The sequence below is a fragment of the Tenrec ecaudatus genome, chromosome 7 (assembly GCF_050624435.1).
Source record: "Tenrec ecaudatus isolate mTenEca1 chromosome 7, mTenEca1.hap1, whole genome shotgun sequence".
NCBI lineage: Eukaryota > Metazoa > Chordata > Mammalia > Afrosoricida > Tenrecidae > Tenrec > Tenrec ecaudatus.
Genome location: NC_134536.1, coordinates 16,507,476 through 16,529,600, shown reverse-complemented (window position 1 = coordinate 16,529,600; position 22,125 = coordinate 16,507,476). Strand labels below are relative to the sequence as shown.

At 46.4% G+C, this 22,125-nt stretch overlaps 1 protein-coding gene across 1 annotated transcript in view; it reads left to right on the top strand.

Annotated features, from left to right (window-relative positions):
* CCDC170 (coiled-coil domain containing 170) overlaps positions 1-22,125 on the top strand; it is a 118,176-nt gene that overhangs the window by 33,442 nt on the left and 62,609 nt on the right. Inside the window, exons 2-5 of the mRNA XM_075554219.1 lie at positions 4,964-5,092; positions 8,109-8,365; positions 10,660-10,804; positions 16,304-16,489. Of these exons, the coding sequence (XP_075410334.1) occupies positions 4,964-5,092; positions 8,109-8,365; positions 10,660-10,804; positions 16,304-16,489 (717 nt within the window). The remainder of the gene's footprint in view (positions 1-4,963; positions 5,093-8,108; positions 8,366-10,659; positions 10,805-16,303; positions 16,490-22,125) is intronic.

The window sequence follows — 22,125 nt, the reverse complement described above, 5'->3', positions numbered from 1 at the left end:
TGAGAATGAGAGGCATGGTAAGAATTATGAAGGAGGCCGATTTGTACACAGACATCCTCAGATCTTCTGGCTACATAAATGAAACATCTTATTCAATAGACTGATCCTTTGTAAAAAAAATTTTTATTGGGGGCTCATACAACTCTTATCACAATCCATGCATACTTCCATTGTGTCAAACACATTTGTACATTTATTGACATCATTTTCTTAAAAAAATCATTTTATTGGGAGCTGACACAGCTCTTATCATAATATATACATGCATCATTTTCAAAACATTTTCTTTCTACTTGAGCTCTTGGTATCAGATCCTCATTTACCCCTCCCTCCCCCGCTCCCTCTCTCACAAACCCTTAATAATTAATAAATTATTTTTTTCATGTATTACACTGACCTGTCTTACACTTACACTGTCTCCCTTCACCCACTTTTCATTGTATGTTTCACTGGTGGTATACTGTACCCTGACCGGCTTGTGTCTTCCTTGTGACCCTTCTTGTAAGGGGATGCCCAATTCAGATGGGTCCTTTTAGTAGCCAGGAATCAAGCACAATGAAAACGGTCTCGTCATCCCATAGGATTTAGCATTGCGTTTCCTGGACAGTCCTGTGTAGACTCACTTCAGGGTGGACTCAGAAGTCACAGGGAGATGTGTGGAGGGACAGACCTTTAACTTCTTTCCTTTAAGACTGAGGGTCTTTGTTACCTAAAGGCTAATTTGTGGGGTGGAGTAGCATTTCTTGTGGCCATTGCATTTCGCTCTTTTCAGGCTAGTACTGTCGACATTTGTCAGACATTTGTCATGACGGGACTTCTGCATTGTCTACAATCAGAATCATTTGTACAGAGGTTGTGATGAAAGGACTACAGGGTTTTCAGTTTTGTAGAAATCTGCATATCGACTATGGAATTGTCTAAAGTTCTGCATATTGACGATGGTCAATGGTGTGGACCTTAATAAATTACGAATACCATAGAAAGAAATGGGAATGCCAGAACACTTACCTGCGCTTCTGAGGAACCTGTCAGCCGACCAAGAGGCAATCGTTTGATGAGGACACGGGCACCCCTCAAGGTTTAACATCAGGAAAGGTGTGCCTCAGGTGGTCTCCTTTCACCTTATTTGATTCTATGCTAGAGCCAACGACCCCTGAAACCGGACTACATGGGAAAGTGAAGAGGACTTGACCCACTTGCTGGGGAAGATCAAGGGCTACAGGATTTAGTCTGGGTTCCACTTTAACATGGGAGAACCCCAGGGCTTTCTATTCTTGTAAAGCGTTGCAGCCTCGGAAACGCACAGGGCCGGTTCTACCCTGCCCTCTAGGGGCGTTGCGAGTTGGCATCGACTGCATGGCAGTGAGAGAGACAGCGTCACATACAGCAAACAAAGTTCCTCAAACTGGCATCAGTATGCAGCATCATGATAAACAGAAAAACACTAGCATTGTCAATGATGTTCATTTTACTGGGATCTGCAATCAGTGCTCCTGGAAGCAGGAACTAGGAAATCAAATGGTATAATGTTTCTAGGCAAATCTGCTCCACAGGCCCTTCAAATAAATAACATGTTAAATAGTATGAAAATAATATGTTATTTTATTATGCATTTCTATTTTTAAAAAATCAATGGTGTGATCATATTAAAGTGAGGTGTGTGTACCGTCATCACCATGATCAATTTCAGGGTGTTTTCTTCTTTCTTGTTCTCATTATTATCAGCTCCCATCTCCCCGCAACCTCCCTGCCACAACCCTAAGAAACGATGAATTCGGTTACTCTCTCTAGCTTTACCTGTGGTGGATTGCATATAAAGAAAAACATAAACAAAACACAACCCGACAACAATAAAATACAATAGAGAAAACCCTCACGCGAACTGTAAGCAGAAAATATTAAAAGCTAGAACAAATTTAAAATGGGCCCAACAGGGAGCCCAAATGATAAGCGATTAGTTTGCCCTGTCTGTATTGGTCATGACCTACTTTCCAGCGCGCTCTGAGCGCAAGGCTCCGCACATGCCTAGCTATTAGTTGGAGCACGTTCACTGGATCCTATAAGTGGGAAAACTGGACCATGAGTAAGGAAGAGCAAAGGAAGTCTGATGCATTTGAAGTACAGTGTTGGACTATACTGTGGACTGCCAAGAGAACAGACAAGTCTGTCTTGGGAGAAGAACAGCTAGGGTGCTTCTCAGAAGCAGGGATGGAGAGACTTTGTCTCCCTTACTTTGGATGGGTTCTCAGGAGGGACCAGTCTCTGGGGAAGGACATCATGCTTAGTCAAGTAGAGGGTCAGAGAGAAAGAGCAAGACGCTCAAGGACATCAATTGTCACAGTGCCTGCAGCAATGGCTTAAACCCAACAGCAATTGTCAGGCTGGTACAGACTAGGCAGTGCTTCCTTCGGTTGGACACAGGGTCGATGTCAGACAGAAACGCGACTCGGTGGCACCTGACAGCAGCAATCACTGTAGGAAGGTAAGTATTGCCACAAAGTAGAAATTCTTAATGAACAAAAATTTCAAAGTGGAATGCTGTTCATTCTTGCCGTATCCTCTATCTCAGTTTTTCCACTTCCGAAGGAGGTGTCTCGTGTCTCTAGCCCTTCTCTGAAGAATTCTGTACTTGGCAGGTTACATCACATCTGAACAGCCATCCTGCCATCCTCAAGGGGGTGCAGTTGTGTGCCCTTCAGATGTCACTTGACTTTTGTAAACAAAAAGAAGGCTGATGGGGCAAGGCCAGGGTTGTAGGGCAAATGGGGTGAGGTTTCCTGATGAACTGTTGCCAGGACAGCCCTAGCTGCCCGGCAGAATGAGCAGGTGCATTGAGGTGACAGGGAAAAAAAAATCCTCTCTGCTGCTTGCCTCGCCTTGATCTCTCCCCTGTGCTTCTCAATTTTCTGAAAATGTCTTCAGAATTTGCTCCCATGAGTCTTCTCTATCCTTTGGGAAAAATCTATCCAGCTGGTTGTGGTTGCTGTCAGGTGCAGTCAAGTGGTGCCACTTCACACTGATCCCGTGCCAGACAGAATGAAGCCCTGCCGGGTCCTGCGCACCCTCGACTGCCGGTATGTTTGAGCTCGTTGTCTCAGCCGCTGTGTCAGTTGTTTCGTTGACAAAGAGGAAAACCCTCAACAAGAGGGACTGACGCCGTGGTTGCAACAACGGACTCAGACATAACAGCAGTCGACGATGGCGCAGGGCTGGCAGTGCTCTGCTCTGTTGTACGCAGCAATGCTAAGGGTCCAAACCCATTTGACAGCACACATAAACAACAACAACATCTTGTTGACGGTCTTCTTTGTCACTGCCCCTCCACTTTACCAGGCATGATGTCCTTTTCTGGGGGCTGGTTTTCCCTGATAAAGTGTCCAAAGTACATCAAGGGTTCATGATGGAGAGAGGCCCGGGGAGGGAGGGGAAAAATGAGTAGCTGATACCAAGGGCTCAAGCAGAAAGGAAATGTTTTGAGAAGGGTGTTGGCAATAAATGTACACATGGATGGATGTAGGGATTGGGATAAGAGTTGTATGAGCCCCTAATAAAATGATTTTTAAAAAAGAAAACGACGATCACAACATATGTACAAGTTTGCTTGCCATAATTGATTTATGAGTTATTATAATATCTGTAAGAGGCAACAATACATTTTAAAAAGTCTTATTAGTATGGATTCTAAAGAACATCTGGTTATACTTTTTCCAAGATGGATTTACTTGTTCTCTGGCAGTCCATGGTACTTGCAGTATTCTTTGTCAGCTCCACAATTCAGGTGCATCAATTTGTCTTTGGTCTCTTTATTTCAATGTCCAACTTACACATGCATATGAGGCCATCTTGGGGCAGGCTCCCGGGTCATTCTTTAAAGTGACATCCCCACACTTCCGTCCTTTAAGAGGCCTCTGCAGCAGGTTTTTATGACATTTGATGCCTTGACTACTGCATTGATCCAAGCAAAATGAAACCTTTGACAACTTCAGTCTTTTCTCCATTTGTGACGATTCCGGCTTTCTTTACAGTGAGTCAGTCCTTGCTGAAGGAAGGCGACAGTCCTTGATCTTCATCAGCAAATACTTCAAGTCCTCCTCACTTTCAGCAGAGCAAGGTTGTGGCATGTACTTATTGAAGGTTGTTAATAAGCTTTTCTTCAATCCTGATGCCGTGTTCCTCATATAGTTCAACTTCTCTGATTATCTGCTTAGCATACAGATTGAATAAGTGTGTGTGTGTGTGTGTGTGTGTGCGCGCGCGCGTGCACGCAGAGGTGAAAACCCTGATAGATACTTTTCCTGATTTTAAGCCATTCGGTATTCCCGTGTTCTGTTCCAAAGTCTGGGATTCCTCTTTCCCTTTTAAAGAAATCAAATGTATCCCCTTACAATCTCCAAAGGCAGTCTCCAGAAACTTCTAAGCTGACCTTTCTGCCTTGAATTTTATTGGCCCAACTGACCTCCCCAGGAGTAATTGTTTTGAGTGGACCTTTGTTTTTGGAAGGCCCTGTAATGTGACCAAGACAATTAACTGTCTTACTGAGAAAACTTGTCCGTAGTCATCCACTGGTCACAGAGAGCTGCTGAAACACACTTTGCTTGGAATGAGGCCCCGCATGCATGAACTGGATTCCCAGTGGGAGTACTTTTACACTCACCCTTGTGCGTTGGTGCTGGGAAGACTTCCTACAGACAGTGCGATTTGCGCTGGATTTGAAGGAGGAAGAGGATGGACTTAGGGACCAGTAAGAGAGATCTTTGATTGGGACATAAAGGCGTGGGAAGTACAGTTGTTGCCAAGGCCCAGGCTGTCAACGGAGCAGAATAAGTCCTGGGTGAGCAAGCGGCACAGTCTGAGCAGCGCCTCTGCGGGTCGTGTGTCCGCGCCTGCTTCTCTCGTGGGTCTTGCTGCACGGAGGGATTGTTTACCATTCCTCTCTCCATATTGTCTTCCGGGGACCCCACAGGAAACTTACGATCGTCATTTGGAGGCCCCGGTCACTTGGGAGCAACTAAACCACTATCGGAATGTGGCCGAAAACGCTCAAAGCGAACTGGCAGCGACTTTGGTCAAGTTCGAATGTGCTCAGACGGAGGTAAGTTTGTGCTCCCTCTTCACTCAGAAAGGAGCCCCTGCAGGGGGCTCTTACCAAGTGGAGCCCAGCTCAGCTTAGAGGTGGTTAGAAATGGGAGTGGAGCCAAAATAAAAAACCCAGTCCATTCTGATTCATGATGACCCTACAGGACAGAGCAGAACTGTGGGTTTCCTAGACTGTAACTCTTCATGGCCCAGAAAGCCTCATCTTTCTCCCTCTGAGGGGTGGGTGTGTTTGAACTGCTGCCCTTCTGGTTCATAGTGCAGTGAGTAACCCACTGCGCCACCAGGTCCCCTAACAGAGCTTTTGGCAAAGTTTTTAGTTTCCTCTTATGACGTCCGTCCCCCTTCCCGGAAGGAACCCTGGTGGTGAAGTGGGTTAGAATCGGGCTGCTCCCACCGGGCAGCGTTGGAGACCACCAGTCACTCCAGGTGCGGAAGGCGAGGCGTTCTGCGTGAAGAGTCTCAGCCTCAGACACCCACAGGGGAAGGTTGACCCGATCCGATCCGGTCGCCGTGTGTTGGAATCGGATCGATAGCAGAGAGAGAGGCCCCTTTGTGGTGGAGAATCCCTGGAAAGTTAAGCATTTGCCCTGCTGCGAAGGGCCTGGCGCAGGGTTAAGGACACTGCCTGATCAGAGGCCCTCCACGGCCTTGAAGTATCTGGGGGGGGGGGGCTGAGGACCCCTGGGGAGGAAATGGGGTGGGCTTTGGAGAACTGTGAGCGTAGCTTAGAACATCTTCCTGGAGGATGGGCTCTTCTGAGGTCATTCTGAGTTGCTTTCCTATGTTGCGAGCCCTGACGGCTGACCTCAGGCCAGCACCTTGAAGCCAGCAGCTCGGATGGGGAGAAAGATGAGACCGTCTGCTCCCATCCAGAGTTAGGGTCGCTATGAGTCAGAATGGACTGGTTGGCTGTGAGGTTTTATTCTTTGGGTCTGGTTTCTTGTGGTTGGGCTATCCTCTGGAAAGTCAAGGGTAGATAAGGTCCAGAGCGCAGTATCCTGAGAGGGTTCCCCGAGACTGGTCCTGTTCATAGCTTTGGGGTTCTGTGCAAGCCCAGGCTGGGCCATGAGGTAGCCAATCGTCTGCCAGAACCCAACTGGGAGCTGAGCGGGAAGGCATGTGTGCACACTCATCATTCTTAAGAGGTACCTGATGTGGTTGTTATTGCCATCAAGTCAGCTTTGACCCACAGGGACCCTGCGCACCCCAGAATGAACCAGCTCACCGTCCTGTGCCAGCTCACCCCTGCCGTTGTTTCTGTGCCTGAGCCCATTGTGGGAACCAGGCTGCCCACCCATTTCCTTGAGGGCCTTCCTCTCTGATACCCTTCCATTTTACCAACCAGGGTGACCTTCTCCAGGGACTGGTCCTGCCCTCCTGGCCTCAGAGAGCACTCTGGCTGGACTGCTTCTAGGACAGATTTGTCGAAAGTCCAAGGCCCCTTGCATGGTCGCCAAGTGTTCCTAGAGAGCAGACTTCACGCCTTACCTTCAGCCCCCACACCCCGTGCTCCAGAGTTCGGATGCCACAAAGTTCATAGAAGTTGAAATGCTTCTTTGGTGTCTGTCCTCTAAGGATTGTCCTTTGTCCTCCCTTTTTTTCAGAAACCTGAATATTAATTTTCTTTTTCAGTCACCATTAAGGCCCAGAAAGTCAGTAGAGAAAAATGTAATGTTATATGGGAATATACTCGAAATTCACTACCTTCTTTCGAGAGGGCAGTGGAGGGGGAAAGTAGGAAAAAAAAGAGGAGGTGATATCAGAGGGCTCAAAGAGAAAGATAATGCTTAGAAATGGTTATTGCCAACAATTGTCCAAGTACACTTGAGATAATGGATGTATGGTTTGTTATAATGTAAGAAAGAGCCCCCAATAAAATGATTTATTTAAAAAAATTCACTGCCTTCTAGTCAATTCTGACTCATTGAGACCTACAGGGCAGAATAGAAGTGCTCCTTTGTGTTTCTGAGACTGTAAATTTTTTTACAGGAGCCTAAACCTCACTTTTGTCCCGGGGAGCCACTGGTCGGTTCGAATGGCTGCCCTTTGGTTGTCAGCCTAACTCACAACCGCCCACAGCAGCAGAGCTCTGGATATACCCAACAGACCACTTTCTTTTCTTTCTTTTGGTTAAAACATCATTTTATTGGGGGCTTTTACAGCTTTTACAATCCACACATCAATTGTATCAAGCATATTGGTACATATGTTGCCATCATGATTTTCTACACATTTACCTTCTATTTGAGCCCTTGGTATCAGCTCCTCTTTTTTCTCCTCCCTCCCCCCTCTCACCTTCATGACCCCCTGATAAATTATAAATTATTATTATTTTCATATATTACGCCAACCGTTGTCTCCCTTCTCCCCCTGTTTCTGTTGTTTGTCCCTCAGCGGGGTGGGGGGACGGGGTGTGTGGTTATGTATCATCATTGTGATTGTTCCCTCTTCCTCCCCTCCGGAACTTACCTTCCTCCTAGCCTCCTGGTATCGCTATTCCCATCCCTGTTTCTGGACTCCGTGTGTCTTGAGCTCTTAGCACTTATCTGTACCTGTGTACGTGCGCTGGTCTAGTCCGCAGTGAGAGGCAGGGCTGGGGTCATGAAGGGGAGCAGTTGTGACTGTGTACGTCACAAAGAGAATGGTTTCTAAGTCTCTTGTCCTGTTGTTCTTCAGCGGCAGCAACAGCCATCTGGACTTAGGAAATTTAGGCAACGTTGCAAAACATTTTATGGCTTTTTGTAAAACGCACCACATGTGCCTCTTGGGTCCGATGAAACGAACACAGTTGAGCCATTGCTCAACTGGTTTTGAAAAAGACAGACTATGAAGTCCATTATCCGGGTGTAATTTTCCCATTTGGTAATTCAACTAGGAAGGAAGAGAAAACAGTTGGGTTGAGTCACGGATAAAAGACAGAAGTCTGTAATTTGTCAGAGCGTTTGCTTACAGGTGTTTCCAGCATGTCCGAGGAACTTCCTTTTCTTCCTCTTGCTTCTTTTCTGTGCTAGCTTCGAGACCTGCGATCCAAGATGCTCTCAAAGGAAGTTTCCTGTCAGGAGCTGAAAGTCGAGATGGAGAGCTACAAAGAAGACAATGCTCGGAAGTCGTCTCTCCTCTCATCTCTGAGAGACAGGGTGCGGGAAGTAGAAGACGAATTGGCAGCTCTTTCTTCATCTAAAATTAGAACCGACACTGCAGCTCACGCTGCCCTCAGGGAGAGCCAGGGGCTAAAGAAGAAAGTTATAGCCTTGGAAGAAAACTTACAGTAAGGGCATTTCAATCTCTCGCTCAGTATAGCGCATGTTCAAATACCACTTCTGATAGCGGACTGCCCGTTTGAATGGCTTTGCATCATTTGGTTCTGAAACGTAATTTGAGGACATGGTTGACCCCACTCAAAGGTCTTGAAAAATGTCCCCAATCCCGTGTTGAAGTGTTCATTAAGAGCCACAATAAGTAGAGACTTGTCTAAGGGACTTGCTTATACCCTAATGATCCAGGCTACAAATGTTTCTGTCCGCACGTTGAGAGATTTCCTCCAGGCTCAGGGCTAACTGGAGGCGGTGGGGTCACAGGGAAGCAGTTCTTCAGGAGTGAGTTGTAAAATGCCCCAGTGCTCAGGTCACCCTGAACAAGTCTCCCCAGGTTTTAATTGCCAATTTATGTAGAGAACACGAGACAGGACTTTTCCATACTTAGTTCTAACCTCCCCTCCCCAAAAAAATCCCCATGATGATTTATTAAGACAAAATTGGAAGATAGTTATTTCTAAGGAACTCTTAAAATTTTTGCCTGTGAATTAATTAGCTTTATCGAAAAATAATCGGTCATCTCTTTTCTGTATACCGTTTGCTTGACCTCACGTCAATCCAGCTTCTGGTGACTTTCTCTTCTACTTACGGCAAGGCTCTGAGATATTTGTATATACTCCCTGCCTCTAGTTCCTCTCCTCCGTCTTCCGTGGAGTCTAGCCCAGTCACGTGGCCCATCAGTGACCCGTGTGTTAAGTTAAATGTGACCAGCCTTGCCATCACCATTCGTCACAGTTAACCGTTTTTTCTGGAGCCCTTTTCTGCTCTGGCTTCCAGGACACCCCGTGTCTGTTGTTGAAATCTTTGCGTCTTCCTTTGTCACAGTCTCTTGTGCTTGGTCCTCCTCATCCCTCTGACCTCTAGATGGTGGCATGTCCTAAGGCTCAGCGTTGACTCTTTTCTTTCTAGCCTCCCTCTCTTGGTGAGCTCATGTCATCTCAGGGCTTGCAGGATCATCTACGTGCTTGGTGGCCCTCAACTCTATTTGTCCAGTGGTATCACTTCCCAGCACCCAGGAGCCGTACATCGCGTTTCCAGTGGGCGTCTCCACGTGGATGCGCAATGTCACCAAGAAACCAAATCACGTGTCCTTACGCCGAGCTCAGCAAGACTCATGATGACCCCATGTGGGGTAGGGTTGTCATCCTTTGTAGGTACCTTCCAGACCTTTTGCCGAGGATTCAAGCCACCCACCTTTCAGTGAGGAGCTGAATGCTTAACCATTTGCACCACCAGGGGCTCAGATGTCCAACAGTTATCTCAGACTTGATGTCCCCAAATATAATCTCCTGGGGCTCTCTGTGAGCACTTACCTACATTTCATTTCGCGACAACTCCAGCCTGCCAGTGGATCAAGCCAACAACCCTGTTATCTTTTTTGGCTTCTCTTCTTATCCTATTGCCCATCTCGTATTCTTTAGCAAAACCCCACCATCTCTACCTCAAGATAAATCTGGATGTCAGTGATTTCCCATTGCCCCCAACCGGTCCAAGCCATGGTCATCTCTTACCTGGATTCTCACCGTAGCCTCTTAAGCATTTAATTTCTTTCCTGCTCTGCCTGGGACTTCCTGTAACCAGCATGGCCCTTGTTCAGTGTCGGTTAGATCCAGTCTGCCTTCAGCCCTCCGTACCTTCTCCTTGCACCACGCTCAACTATTCCTTCTGATCTGGAAGGGTCATTGTAGCTGGGGTTAGTGACTGTCTTCTCCCTCCTTCTCCTCCCAGATGGCTGGTTTCTTTTCTCTCCCTGGAATCTTCCAGGGGTTATTCTACCTCAAAGCTTGGTCTAGAAAGTGCTCCCCCCAGACAGGGTTGCCCAGTCCCATGGATTCCTTCAGAGCTTCGCTCAGAGTCACTTTCTCCGTAAGGTCTTCCACGGCCGCTGCCTCTATGATTTCCCTCAAATATTTCATATCATCCTCTTCCTTTCGACTTTATTATGTATTAAGATCTCCAACCCTTTCCTAACACGCTGCATATTTTGCACACGAGGAGTCTTCAAAAAGTTTACGGAAAAAAATTACATTATTTTTTTTTTTCATTCCCTTTCCCACGGACTTTTGGAAGCTCTCTCTTCGATGAACGCCCTTTTCTGGTTTTCTGTTTCTCCAGTCGCCTCTAGATGGCAGGGATTTGTGTGATACTCCTTTGCGCTCTGTCTCCCCACAGAGAGCTGACATTGGGAACTTTGAGGAATGCTGTCTTCGCTGGTGGTCGTCCTGACGTATTTGTGTTTGCTTGGTAGAAAGAGCTTGAGGGAAACCGAGGCGGAGAAGAACGAAGGCTGGAGGAACCGCAGGCAGCAGGATGCATTTCTTGCTCAGCTTCGTGACTGCTTGGACCTGGAGAAGAGGAGTGAAGAAGTGTCAGAGGAAGATTTGATGTTAAAGGTGTTTATGTACAGCTTACTAAGGCTGTCAATGCAGTGGGCAGGTTGACGTGAAAGAAGGTGCCGTGGCCCAGTTTGGGGGTGTTAGGGGAAAACAGGAGTCCAAATTTAGCATCAACTACCTGTGCAACCTGGGACCAACTACATCACCTCTCTGAGCCTCCATTCATAATGCCTTCCTGAAACTATTCTCTAAAAGGGATTCATTATTGCCCAAGACATACTGGGAGCTTTGGTGATGTAGTGTTTATGCATTGGGCTGTGATCCTCATGGTTGGCAGTTTAAAACCACCAGCAGCTCCATGGGAGAAAGACTGAGTTTTCTTTTTAAAAAAACAGTTTTATTGGCACTTCATCCACATATCATACAATCAAATCATACAATCACATCAAGAAGAATTGTACAATCATTATCACCAATTCCAGAACATTTTCTTATTTTTTTGTACTCATTGTTATTCATGTAATTATTAATTTTGAAATCGTGGCAAAAATATGCACAACAAAAATTCTTCATTTCAACAACTTTGTGTATAATTTAAGACTGGGCTTTCTACACCTATAACGAATTACAGTCTTGGGTCGCTATGAGTCAGCATTGACTCGATGGTGGCAAGTTTTGTTTTAAGATGTACTTGGGTGGCACAAACTGTTAATCTCGTTACCGCTGACTGGAAGGTTGACAGTTCACACCCACCCACAGGTGATGAGGAAGAAATCCCTGGAGACCCATTTCTCAACCATCAGACTTGAGAAATCTAGGGAGTATAGTTTCTACACCACAACATTCTGTGTTGCCATGACTTGGCAACAACTGGTTTAATGGCAAACCATAGTTAGAATTAAAAAAATGAGTTTTTAATTTTAATAATATGCTTTAGGGAGTCCCTTCCTCTTTTAGCTATTGACAGAAACACCAAAAAGCAAACATATAAAGGACCCACAAACAAACAGACCTAACAACCAAAAACAAAACAGCTATGTGTCATTTTAAGGCGAGGGATTGAATTCACCTGTCAAATAAGAAATAATGCCTAGGTACTTTAAATATTTCTGCATTAAAAGAAAATAACAAGCAGCCTCACAAATGATCAACCACTGCAGGTGAGTCCATTCACTCCGAGTGACCCTCTGGGACAGAGTAGAACTCCTCCCCAGGGGTTCCGAGGCTGGAAATATTTGTGGAATCAGATCGCCTCATCTCTCCCCCACGAAGCAGCTAGATTGTGGACTGCTTGCGCTTTTTCGTTGGCAGGCCAACGCTGAACCCTCGGCGCCACCCCCACTGCCATCAAGCACACATATAACGAGTTTCAGAGACAGTCAATCCTGATAAGAGCAGACCGCCTCATCGTGCTGCCATGGGTGGCTGATGAGTTTGGATTGCCGATCTTGCATCTAGTAGACCAATGCTCATCCAGGGTTCCTCGGTCGCCTATAAGATGAACCTGAATTGTGTCAACGACACGGTTCACTGGGCCCATCGTGATTCACGAGGGCCCCTGAGAGCATTTGGTTGCTCATGTATCTTTGCTAGTTTATAGATGAGCATTTTGTGTCCTTGGCTCCTGAAGGAATTCCACGCAGCCCACTCTAACTGCTGTCTCTCGTCTGTGACCTAGGAAGGACCCTGTATTAGTCTGGGTACTTTAGAAAAACAAATCCACAGAAACTCATGTATAAGAGAGAGCTTTATATAAAGGTTAAGTGCATATCAAGAAAACATCCCAACCCAGTGCTGCCCAAGCCTACAAGTCCAACATTAACCTATATGTCCGACACCAATCCACAAAGTCTCCCTCCGCCTCACAAAACAGATGCAATGATACTGACTGCAGGAGGAAAGTGGAATCAGTAATTGTGTAAGCATCTCGGCGCTGGCAGGGGCCTCCACATGGCTGCTCCAGCACCCAGAGCTGCATCAGGGTAGGTCCATGTGGCTTCTCCTCGGGGATGTCTTGCAGGAAGTGAGCCTTGTCAGCTAAAGCAGGGAACTGGCTAAGACAGCTGCACCCTGGTCTGGCCATCAAAAAGCAAGAGACCCGAGAACTGGAAAGGCGAGGCTCACTGAGCCATTTATCTCTCCGCCCTTCAATTAACCCCACATGTGTTTATTGGCCAGGTTGGCACAATCAACTAACTACCTCACACCCCAAGAGCCTTCCCTCATGGCTCCAAGGTGACCTCATGCTGACTTCACGAGGCTGCCTGTCCACTGGGGTGCTGGCCAGGCACCAATGTGGATGCTTCCTTCTCTCTGTTGCTCACAGGGAATGAGGTGTTGGCATGAGAAGGCCATTTGGCAGTGCCGTCTGGGGTATTGTCTTTAAACTCAGTGGCCTGAAAGAAGGGATGAAGACGTGCTTTCTGGAATGACTCCCTTTCTGACCTCAGAGACGACCTCCAGGGGATGCTCTGCGTGTTGATACTAAGGAGCTCGGTGGTATAATGGGTCCCCGGTTGAGCTGCTAACAGCAAGGTCAGCAGTTCAAAAATACCAGCTGCTCCTTGAAAGAAAGAGGAGGCTTTCTACTACTCCTGCAAAGAGGTCCAGTCCCAGAAACCCACAGGGCAGTTCTACCCTGTCCTACAGGGTTATTAGGTGCTTGGACTGACTTGATGACAGTGAGCTGAGAGCATCGGAGGGTCCCAGGGCTTTAGCGCTCCAATCACATGAGCAGGGGCTTCTCTTATAAAAAAGTCACTGGCCAGAAGCAGGAAGACCACTGGGAGAAAGTGCTAGAATCTCAACACTCCTGCCTTCAATTTTATTTGCTCTCCTGAACACACGTGCACCCCAGCCCCTGCAAAGAACTATGGTGGAGAAGGCGGCCTCCTCAATCATTGATCCAGGTGTCCTTTCAATTCAGAAATACCGCCTCAGCACTTGCTGCAACAGGCAGGGCTCTGGGGCCTGGGGGACTGACATCAGTAATCGAGGGAAGACTCGGTTTGTGCTCTCTGCCCCAGTCGTGCTGCTCATGCCAAGTTCCACAAACTGCAGGCATGGGAGGGGGTCTCATCAGAGCAGGACTTTGGCTACTGTTTGATAGTAGGACTATGAAATCAGAATATTTCTTTTTCTCTTAACAATTTTATTGGCATATAATTCACCTGAAGAAGCACTGTATAATTCATCACTGCAATGCATCTCAGAACACTTTCTTCCTTCTGGGAATCACTGTGATTAGCTCTCCATCTCCCCCAACCTCGCCTGCCATGCCCCCAAGAAACCATTCATCCAGCGACTGTCTCTCTCAGCTTACCGCTCCTGGATTTCATATGCAGAACAACGTACAAACAAAGCAAAACAATAGCAAAGTAAAATAAATATGTCACTCAAAAAGAAGCAGAGAATAGTAAAAGCTAGAACAAATTAAAAATGAGTCAAAAGGGAGATCAAATGATAAGGTGTTAGATTTTTACCCTGAAATCAGGGTATTTCTGATACACGTTGGTTTCTTCTGAGTACTCGAAGGGGAGTCTGGTTGGCCTCTCTCTGAGCATCTGGTGAAGGCTGACAGCCTTTGGGATTCTTGGCTTGTATGTGCAGCCTTCCAATCTCTGCCTCCATCTCCACCTGCCCATGTCTTTCCTCTGGGTGGCCTCATCTTTTCCAGATTGGGTTAGTGCCCTCCTTGCTCCAGTGCTACTTCCAGATGACGCCACCGTGCACATCTAACCGGCGTTAGGATCCAGGCCCCTCTCTTGGGGAGATGCATTTTGATTCATGACACAGAGCGGAAATACGAAACACTTCTTGTGGCGAACATGCCTTACATGAGTTAAAGGATAAGGATTTACAAAACAAGCTTAAAGGTTACACATTTCAACAAGCAGCTACTGCATTCACAAGATACATGATTCTGAATGTGCATGAGAAGTCTTCCTCCGGCCTTGCCTCCCCAGCCATGCTGTTAGCCTCAGAGGACCCCTGCCAAAGACAACGAGGAAGAAGACCGACCCCGATCTGGTATTGTCCAAGTAGGAAAAGGGGCCTCGAGGACAAACCAAGCAGGATGCCGTCCCCGAGTGAGAGGAAGGAGAAGCTCATGTAGATAGACTGGCCAAGGAAGACCCCCTGTGGTGGGGGCTTTGGAAGAAAGCTGAGGTGTGAGCTGACAGACATGACGGGAGGAGCAGGTGCGTGTTGGCAAGTGCGGAGGCTAAGAGAGAAGTCATTTCCATGAGCAATTCTATCAGAGGCCTGGGCATGGTCTCTGGGAATCTCATGCCTTCCTGTCGATCCTTCCTCATGGGACTCCAGAAGGAGCCCCAGGAGTCAGTCTGGTTCCCCCCTTCCCTCCTGGTGAACCTTATTGATGGAATTTATGTCCCCAGCTCACAGCTGCACAACATAGCAGGCAATACCTACCCGCTTGCTACCACTGAGTAGATTCCCACTCAGCGTCACCCCGCAGGACAGACCTGGCCCGTGAATGTCCAAGGCTGTACATCTTTATGAGAGCAGAAAGCCTCCTCTTTCTCCCTTGGAGCAGCTGGTGGGTTAGTATTGCTGACCTTGCAATTAGCAGCCCAGTGCTTGCTTAATCCACTATGCCACCAGAGCGCCTTTAAACCCACTGCCGTTGAGTCGCTGCTGACCCACAGTGAGTCCTGATAGGACAGAGTAGAACCGCTCCATTGAGTTCCCAAAATTTTGAATGCTTATGAGAACAGAGAGCCACATCTTTCTCCTGCGGAGCAGCTGGTAGATTTGAACTACTGACCTTGTGGCTAGCAGTTCAATGTGTAACCAGCTATGCCATATTGTTCCTTAGAAGGCAACAAGCCCTCCTAACTTCAGACCCCCTGATAACCGCTCTTGGACAGAGGGTCTCTAGGATAGAGGATAGTTTCTCTGATAAAAACGAGGGCTCTTATCTTCTCTGCTCTCCCCCTGTGCCAGGTAGACCTTTAGATGAGGGAGATGCTCTGCTGGGCTGACTGCATCCCTCCATTCCTGGGCTTTGCTCAGCTTTTAATCCCTGAAGAGCATCACCTGGCGTGGATGATTCAATAGCCAGGATCTCTCCGGGGCTGGTTCCTTTGGGAAGCTTTTGACACTCATCATGTCCTTGCCTGAGGACCACCTCCTTTCTGAGTAATTTTACTGTGACCTTGCACCACCAAAATTTAAAGGCTGCCTTGGAAGCAGTGATCCTTTAAGTGCCTGTAAGGTCAAGCTTAAAAAAAATTTTTTTTTTTTGGGGGGGGTATTCATCTTAACATTTATTTATTTATTTTCCAAATGTTCATTTTATTTAGTTTTATTTTAATAAATCATTTTATTGGGGGCTCTTAAAGCTCTTATAAAAATCCATGCATCAATTGTATCAAGCACATTTGTTACCATCATATCCCAGACATTTTCTTTCTCCTAGTGGCAAGGTTTTAAGAATGGTTTCAATATGCTCATGTGAGACAGGGACAGTCGCTGAGGGAAAAAGACATGAAATGGATCATTTTTACAAGACGGCTGTAATTGCTTTCCCTGCAGCTGCGGGCGCTGTGCAAGGAAAATGCATATGCGAAAGGGCAGATGGCTACCCTGGAAGAGACCATAAGCACCCAGGAGATGGAAGCAAAGGCTAGCCGGGAGACGATCATGAGGTTGGCCGAGGAAGTCAACAGGCAGCAGGAGAAAGCCGTCGCCTGTCTGGAGGAGAAAGACAAACAGAGTCAGGTACCGTGTGTGTGTGTGTGTGTGTGTGTGTGTGTGTGCATGCGCGCATGCATCTGCGGCCCAGTTTATGGGGCAGAAACTAGAAACTGGACGCAGGGTGAATGGCCACAGTTTCTCCCAGCATGCTCTCAGCAGGAGGCTGGGGGCCAAATACCACCCCCTGACTTCAACAGGCTAGTCATTATTTTCATCCCCCCCAGTTAAAAACAAACAAAAAAGGAGAAACTGAGTATTTAAGCATAAAGATTTTATAGAGAATATGTCATACCTTAAGTGAATTAGAAGGACCTTTTTACGTGTAACTTTTATAGTTTTGAACAAATGACAATACAGTGGCCAGATACAAGATTCAACATGTACACAGAGGCATAAGGTTAAAAGTCTTCCTCCTGCTCCATGTCCCCAACTGCTTCTGCTAACCTTGACTTTCGGCTCCAGGCACTTCCCAGGTGACAAGGATGAGCTGCTCCTACCTGGGGCTTGAAGAATTTGCACATCAGTTAAAACAGTAGCATGCAGTTTCTGTATCCTTCTGCTTGATCAAAGACTCCAAGCCTTTTTAAGAACTTAAAAGCAGCACATGCAGTGAGTGAACGTGATTGTGATGAAGAATTTGCTGCAAGCAGGGCTTGAGCCCTCCTCATATAGTGGTTACACGTTGGGCCACTACCTACAAGGGGAGCAGTTCAAAACCACTAACTGCTCCTGGGGAGAAAGATGGCATTTTCTACTCCATAAAGAGTTACAGTTGGGGGTGGGGCCATGGAGTTTGAGTCAATTGTTTCAAAAACTAAAAGCAAAACCCCAAATCACCTTCGCTATCATCTGACTAGCGACCCTACAGGCCACAGTAGAATCCCCACTGTCAGTTTCCGAGGCTGTAGCATTTTATGGGGGTAGGAAAGCTTCCTCCTTCTCCCTTGGGGCTGGTGGTTTTGAGCTACCAACCTTGTATTTAATCCAATGCCTAAGCCACTATGCCATAGGAGTTGTCAGTAAGTCAGATCTCCATAAGCAGGGACTGCCTGACCACCTTGCTAGAATCCTTCTATGCACATAGCCACATATCGGAGGCCCTGAGTTTACACCTGGGTAAACTTCTTGCTGATAACTGGAAGTCTGGGGGTTCAAATCCACCCAGACATATCTCATGTGAAAGGCCTGGCTGGTACTTCATCAGCCCCAATCAGATAATATTCATAAGCCTCAGCAGACGATTCATAATTTTTTTCTTTCATGTCTATCTCTATAAGATAGACACGATTGTTTACCATCCTGAGGAGAAAACTATGGGTTAGGTGGGACATGGGAGAGGAGGAGGTGAGGGAAAGGGGTGCGGGAACCAACAAACCCAGGGGCAAGAGAACAACAAGAGATGGTGGGGTTTGATCAAGTGCAATGTAGCTGAAGGAAAGTACAGGGAGCCGAATGAGGGTCGAACATGATAGTGGGACAGGTGGAAAGTAGAAGGAAATAGAGTAAAGAACTAGGAGGCAAAAGACATTTATACAGTTATTAAATATAGGTATGTATATATGTAAATATATTAATATATAACAATAAGGATATAGGCCTATGTACATATATTTATATGTTAAGTAGTAAGGTAGCAGATGGACATCGGGGCTCTACTCAAGTTCTCCCTCAACTTAAGAACACTTTGTGATATTCACCTTCCTGACATTGCTGAAGACAAAATGTGTGCATAAGCAAATGTGAAGAAAGCTGATGGTGCCCGGCTATCAAAAGATGTACAGTCTGAGGTCCTATGGGCTGTAAGATAAACAAGTGGCCATCTAACTGAGAAACAACAAAGCCCACATGGAAGAAGCACACCAGCCTGTGTGATCACAAGGTGTCAACCGGATGAGGTATCAGGCATCAGAAGACCCAAAGCAAACACTCAAATTGATGCAAATGAGGGGGGTTTGGGTGGAGAACGAAAGCCCTTCTGTAGACAATTGGACCCCCCCCCGCAGAAGGGTCACAAGGGAGGGACGAGTCAGCCAGGGTGCGATATAGCACCGACGGAACACACAACTTACCTCTAGTTCTTTAGTACGTTCTCTCCTCCACTGTCATGACCCCAGTTCTACCTTACAAACCCAGCTGGACCAGAGCATGTACACCGGTGCAGAGAAGAGCTCTCGACACACGGAATCCAGGACAGACAAAGCCCTCAGGAATAGTAATGGGAGTAGAAATTCCATGAGGGTAGGGGAAGGTGGGGGGAGAAGGTGGAGAAACAAGGAACCGATTGCAACGATAGACATAAATCCCCCCACCCCCAGGGGGATGAACAACAGAAATGTGGGTGAAGGAAAACAGTGGACGGTGTAAGATATGAAGTAATATTAATTTATAATTTATCAAGGGTTCATGAGGGTGGGAGAGTGGGGAGGGAGGGACAAAAGAAGAACTGATACCAAGGGTTCAAGTAGAAAGAAAATGTTTTGAAAATGATGATGGCAACATCTGTACAAATGTGCTCGATACGATTGATGTATGAATTGTTGTAAGAGCTGTAAGCGCCCCCAATAAAATAATTTATATAAAAGAATAGAAATGTCATTGTTAAAAGTAAGTCAGTCTGACTCATAGTGACCCTATGCCCAACAGAACAAAACACTTTCCAGAACTGTGCTATTCACACAATTGTTGTCTGAGCCCTCAGTGCAGCTCACCGAGGGTCTATTTTTTTTTTTTTGTCTGACTCTGCTACGGTATTGCTAACAGTGTTTTGATAATGCACACACACTGAATTTCATCAAATGACATTTCTTCCATTTACTGAGATATTCTCTGATGTTTCTCCTTTATAATGGTAATATGATAACTTATATTGATTGCTATTCTGATGGCGATCTACTTCCAAAAGCACAGCTATTGAAAATCTTACAGAGCCCAGTTCTATGCTGACAGAGTGGGGAAACAAGTCAAGATTGAGATGTATATACGTACTCTTTAAAATGATTTTTAACAGATAATAGCTAACTTTTCATTCTCTCTATATCTTTCTTTGACACGAATAGTCGCATCCCTTACACTTTGTTATAAAGGAGACTGCTAGGAGTCATCTTGTATCGTTTCTCTTATTATTTATCATGTATCAAGAAGCCAAATCCTGGAAGACCACTAGCTGTGTCAGAGAATGTGGGCCTTGTAATCTTGAGGGGTTTTGCCAAAGGGAAGTGATTTTTAATTCTAGGTTTTTATTTATAGCAAGAACGTGTTTAAACAGGAGAATGAATACTGTGGGTTTTTAAACATTCGTTGGCCCTGTAATAGTGTTAAAATTTTGTGATGGAGGAATGAATGATGAGATTCATGAAAACGATCAAGTCCCCCAAACATGAATGAGCTAGTGGAGACAAAGGAGCGGGGTAGAGGGCCACCGAGTGGGAGGTCGACCCTGGTCGAGGCGTGTGGACCCAGAAGCACAGTGATGGACTCAAACATGCTGGCGATTGGAAGGACGATGGAGACCCAGGCAGTGTTGCCTTCTGCTGTGTGTAAGGTTGACTGACCGGCAGGTACCTATGTTTCCATCTACCCAAAGAGGGTACAATCTAGCTTGAGGAAAACACTGAAGTTCCAGGAGGAGTGAAGGGCCAGTGGTGTCCCAACAAGCAGTGGAATTGGTGGGGGCAGAGAAGGCTCCGTCTCTGAGGAGACCTTCTTTGGGTCTCCCGTGTCCACTTTGACTTGGCTGCCAAGCTGAAGGGAGATGGGAGGTTGGAGCAGCACAGTGCTTGTCCAAAGCCCTGGATTCCCTCTAAGTCAAGACATTATAGCCTTCTCCTTCCCAGTGACTTTTCCTCTTGACAGGCTAGCTTTGTGGAAAGGGTCTATCTTTAGTCTCAGACCCAAACCAAACCAAACTCACTGCCCTTGAGTCAATGCTGACTCATTGCGACCCTATACAACAGGTTGGAACTGCCCTTGTGAGTTTCCGAGATTGTAAACTCATGACTGGAGTGGAAAGCCCCATCTTTCTCCAGTAGAGCAGCTGGTGGTTTTGAACTGCCTACCTTGTAGATTACAGCCCAAGGCATAACCACTCTGCCACCAGGGCTCTTCTAGTGTCGGACAGACATGTTTAAATCCATGTCACCTTGGCAAGTTACTTTACTGGTGCAAGTGACTGGTGTTTGAGCTTTGCCGGGTTTTGGTGAAATCAAATATTGGGCTCACCAGCCAGTGCTCAGCCCATGGAAGCCACTCAGGCAAAGGAGCTCTGAGTTCAGCAGGGAAGCTGAATTGAAATGAGCCGCTTGGGTAGGAGTTGATGATGTTGCTGAGGGTAAGCAGTGGGGTTCCAGACACTGTTGTTTACCGTGAGTCCATGCCGACTCGTAGTGGCCCTGTATTTGCTGTGGTGGTTACATGTCATCGACAACGACAACAACAACAACAAAACACCGCCCAGTCCTGCCCCATCCTCACACTTGTTCCTATGCTTGAGCCCATTGCTGCCGCCACTGTGTCCGTCCATCTCACTGAGAAGTTACCTCTCGTTTGCTGCCCCTCTACTGTACCCAGCCTGATGTCCTTCTCCAGGGACTGGTCTCTCAACAACATGTCCAAAGTACTTGAGACACAGTCTCGTCATCCTGGCCTCGAAGGAGCACCCTGGCTCTACTTCTTCCAAGACAGATGGGTTTGTCCTGTTAGCGGTCACCGACACCACCATTCCTCAGGCTTCCTTATTCAACATCCAACTTCCGCATGCATTTGAGGTGATTGAAAATTCCGTGCGTTGGGTCAGGTGCACTTTAGTCCTCAAAGTACATCCTTGCTTTTCAGTGTTATAAAGAGGTTTCGAGCAGCCGATTTGCCGAGTGATGCTAGCATCCATTAATGCTTGTCTGGAAAAGGTTTACCTTGATTGACAGCTGAGCGCTTAACCACTGAACCATCAAGGTGCCGTGACTTTTATATCAGGGTTGACAAACTGCTAATATTCTTTTATTCTAAATAGTCAGTCCTTCTACTTAGTACTTAGTGTTCTTCTGTAAAGAAAATTCTCTTTCTGGTTTTCCCTTCTTGTTTCAATTCTATTGGTACAAGATTTTTTGGTGTGCGCGTTTTTAAAAAATCCACAAACTGTTGATTTTTTTTTCCTGATGACAAAACCAATTCTATGACACATTTGTGGATGACAGATCACAAACGCCCCCCACTCCCCTTGACTGTCGCCCCATCCCTCAGAAGCGGTCACTGTAACATCTGGTGCTTTGTCAGCCTTGTGGAATGTAGACTGACCAATTGTCATCTATAAAAATGGGTGTATTCTGCAACCGTGTCCTACAGTTTGCTCTTTTCCCTACTGTTCCGCAGAGATGTGCCTCATCCTACCGAAAGGCTGCCAGGATGCTCTGTGGCATGGATGAAGCCCAGGCATTTTTATTTATTTACTTTGTTACAATGAATCATTCTTTTCGGATGTTCGAAATCTTCCAGTCTTGGCTAGCAGAAATCCCTTCAAGGTGGTCCTTGTGACCCTTCAAGAGGATTCCCTTCATCTTTCAATGCTTTTTTGCTTTTTGGGCAGAAGATCTCTCAGGTTCACTTGCAGGTCTCAGGCCACAAAACTGAAGCCATCCAATTCTCAAAGTACATGCTGTTTCCTCTTA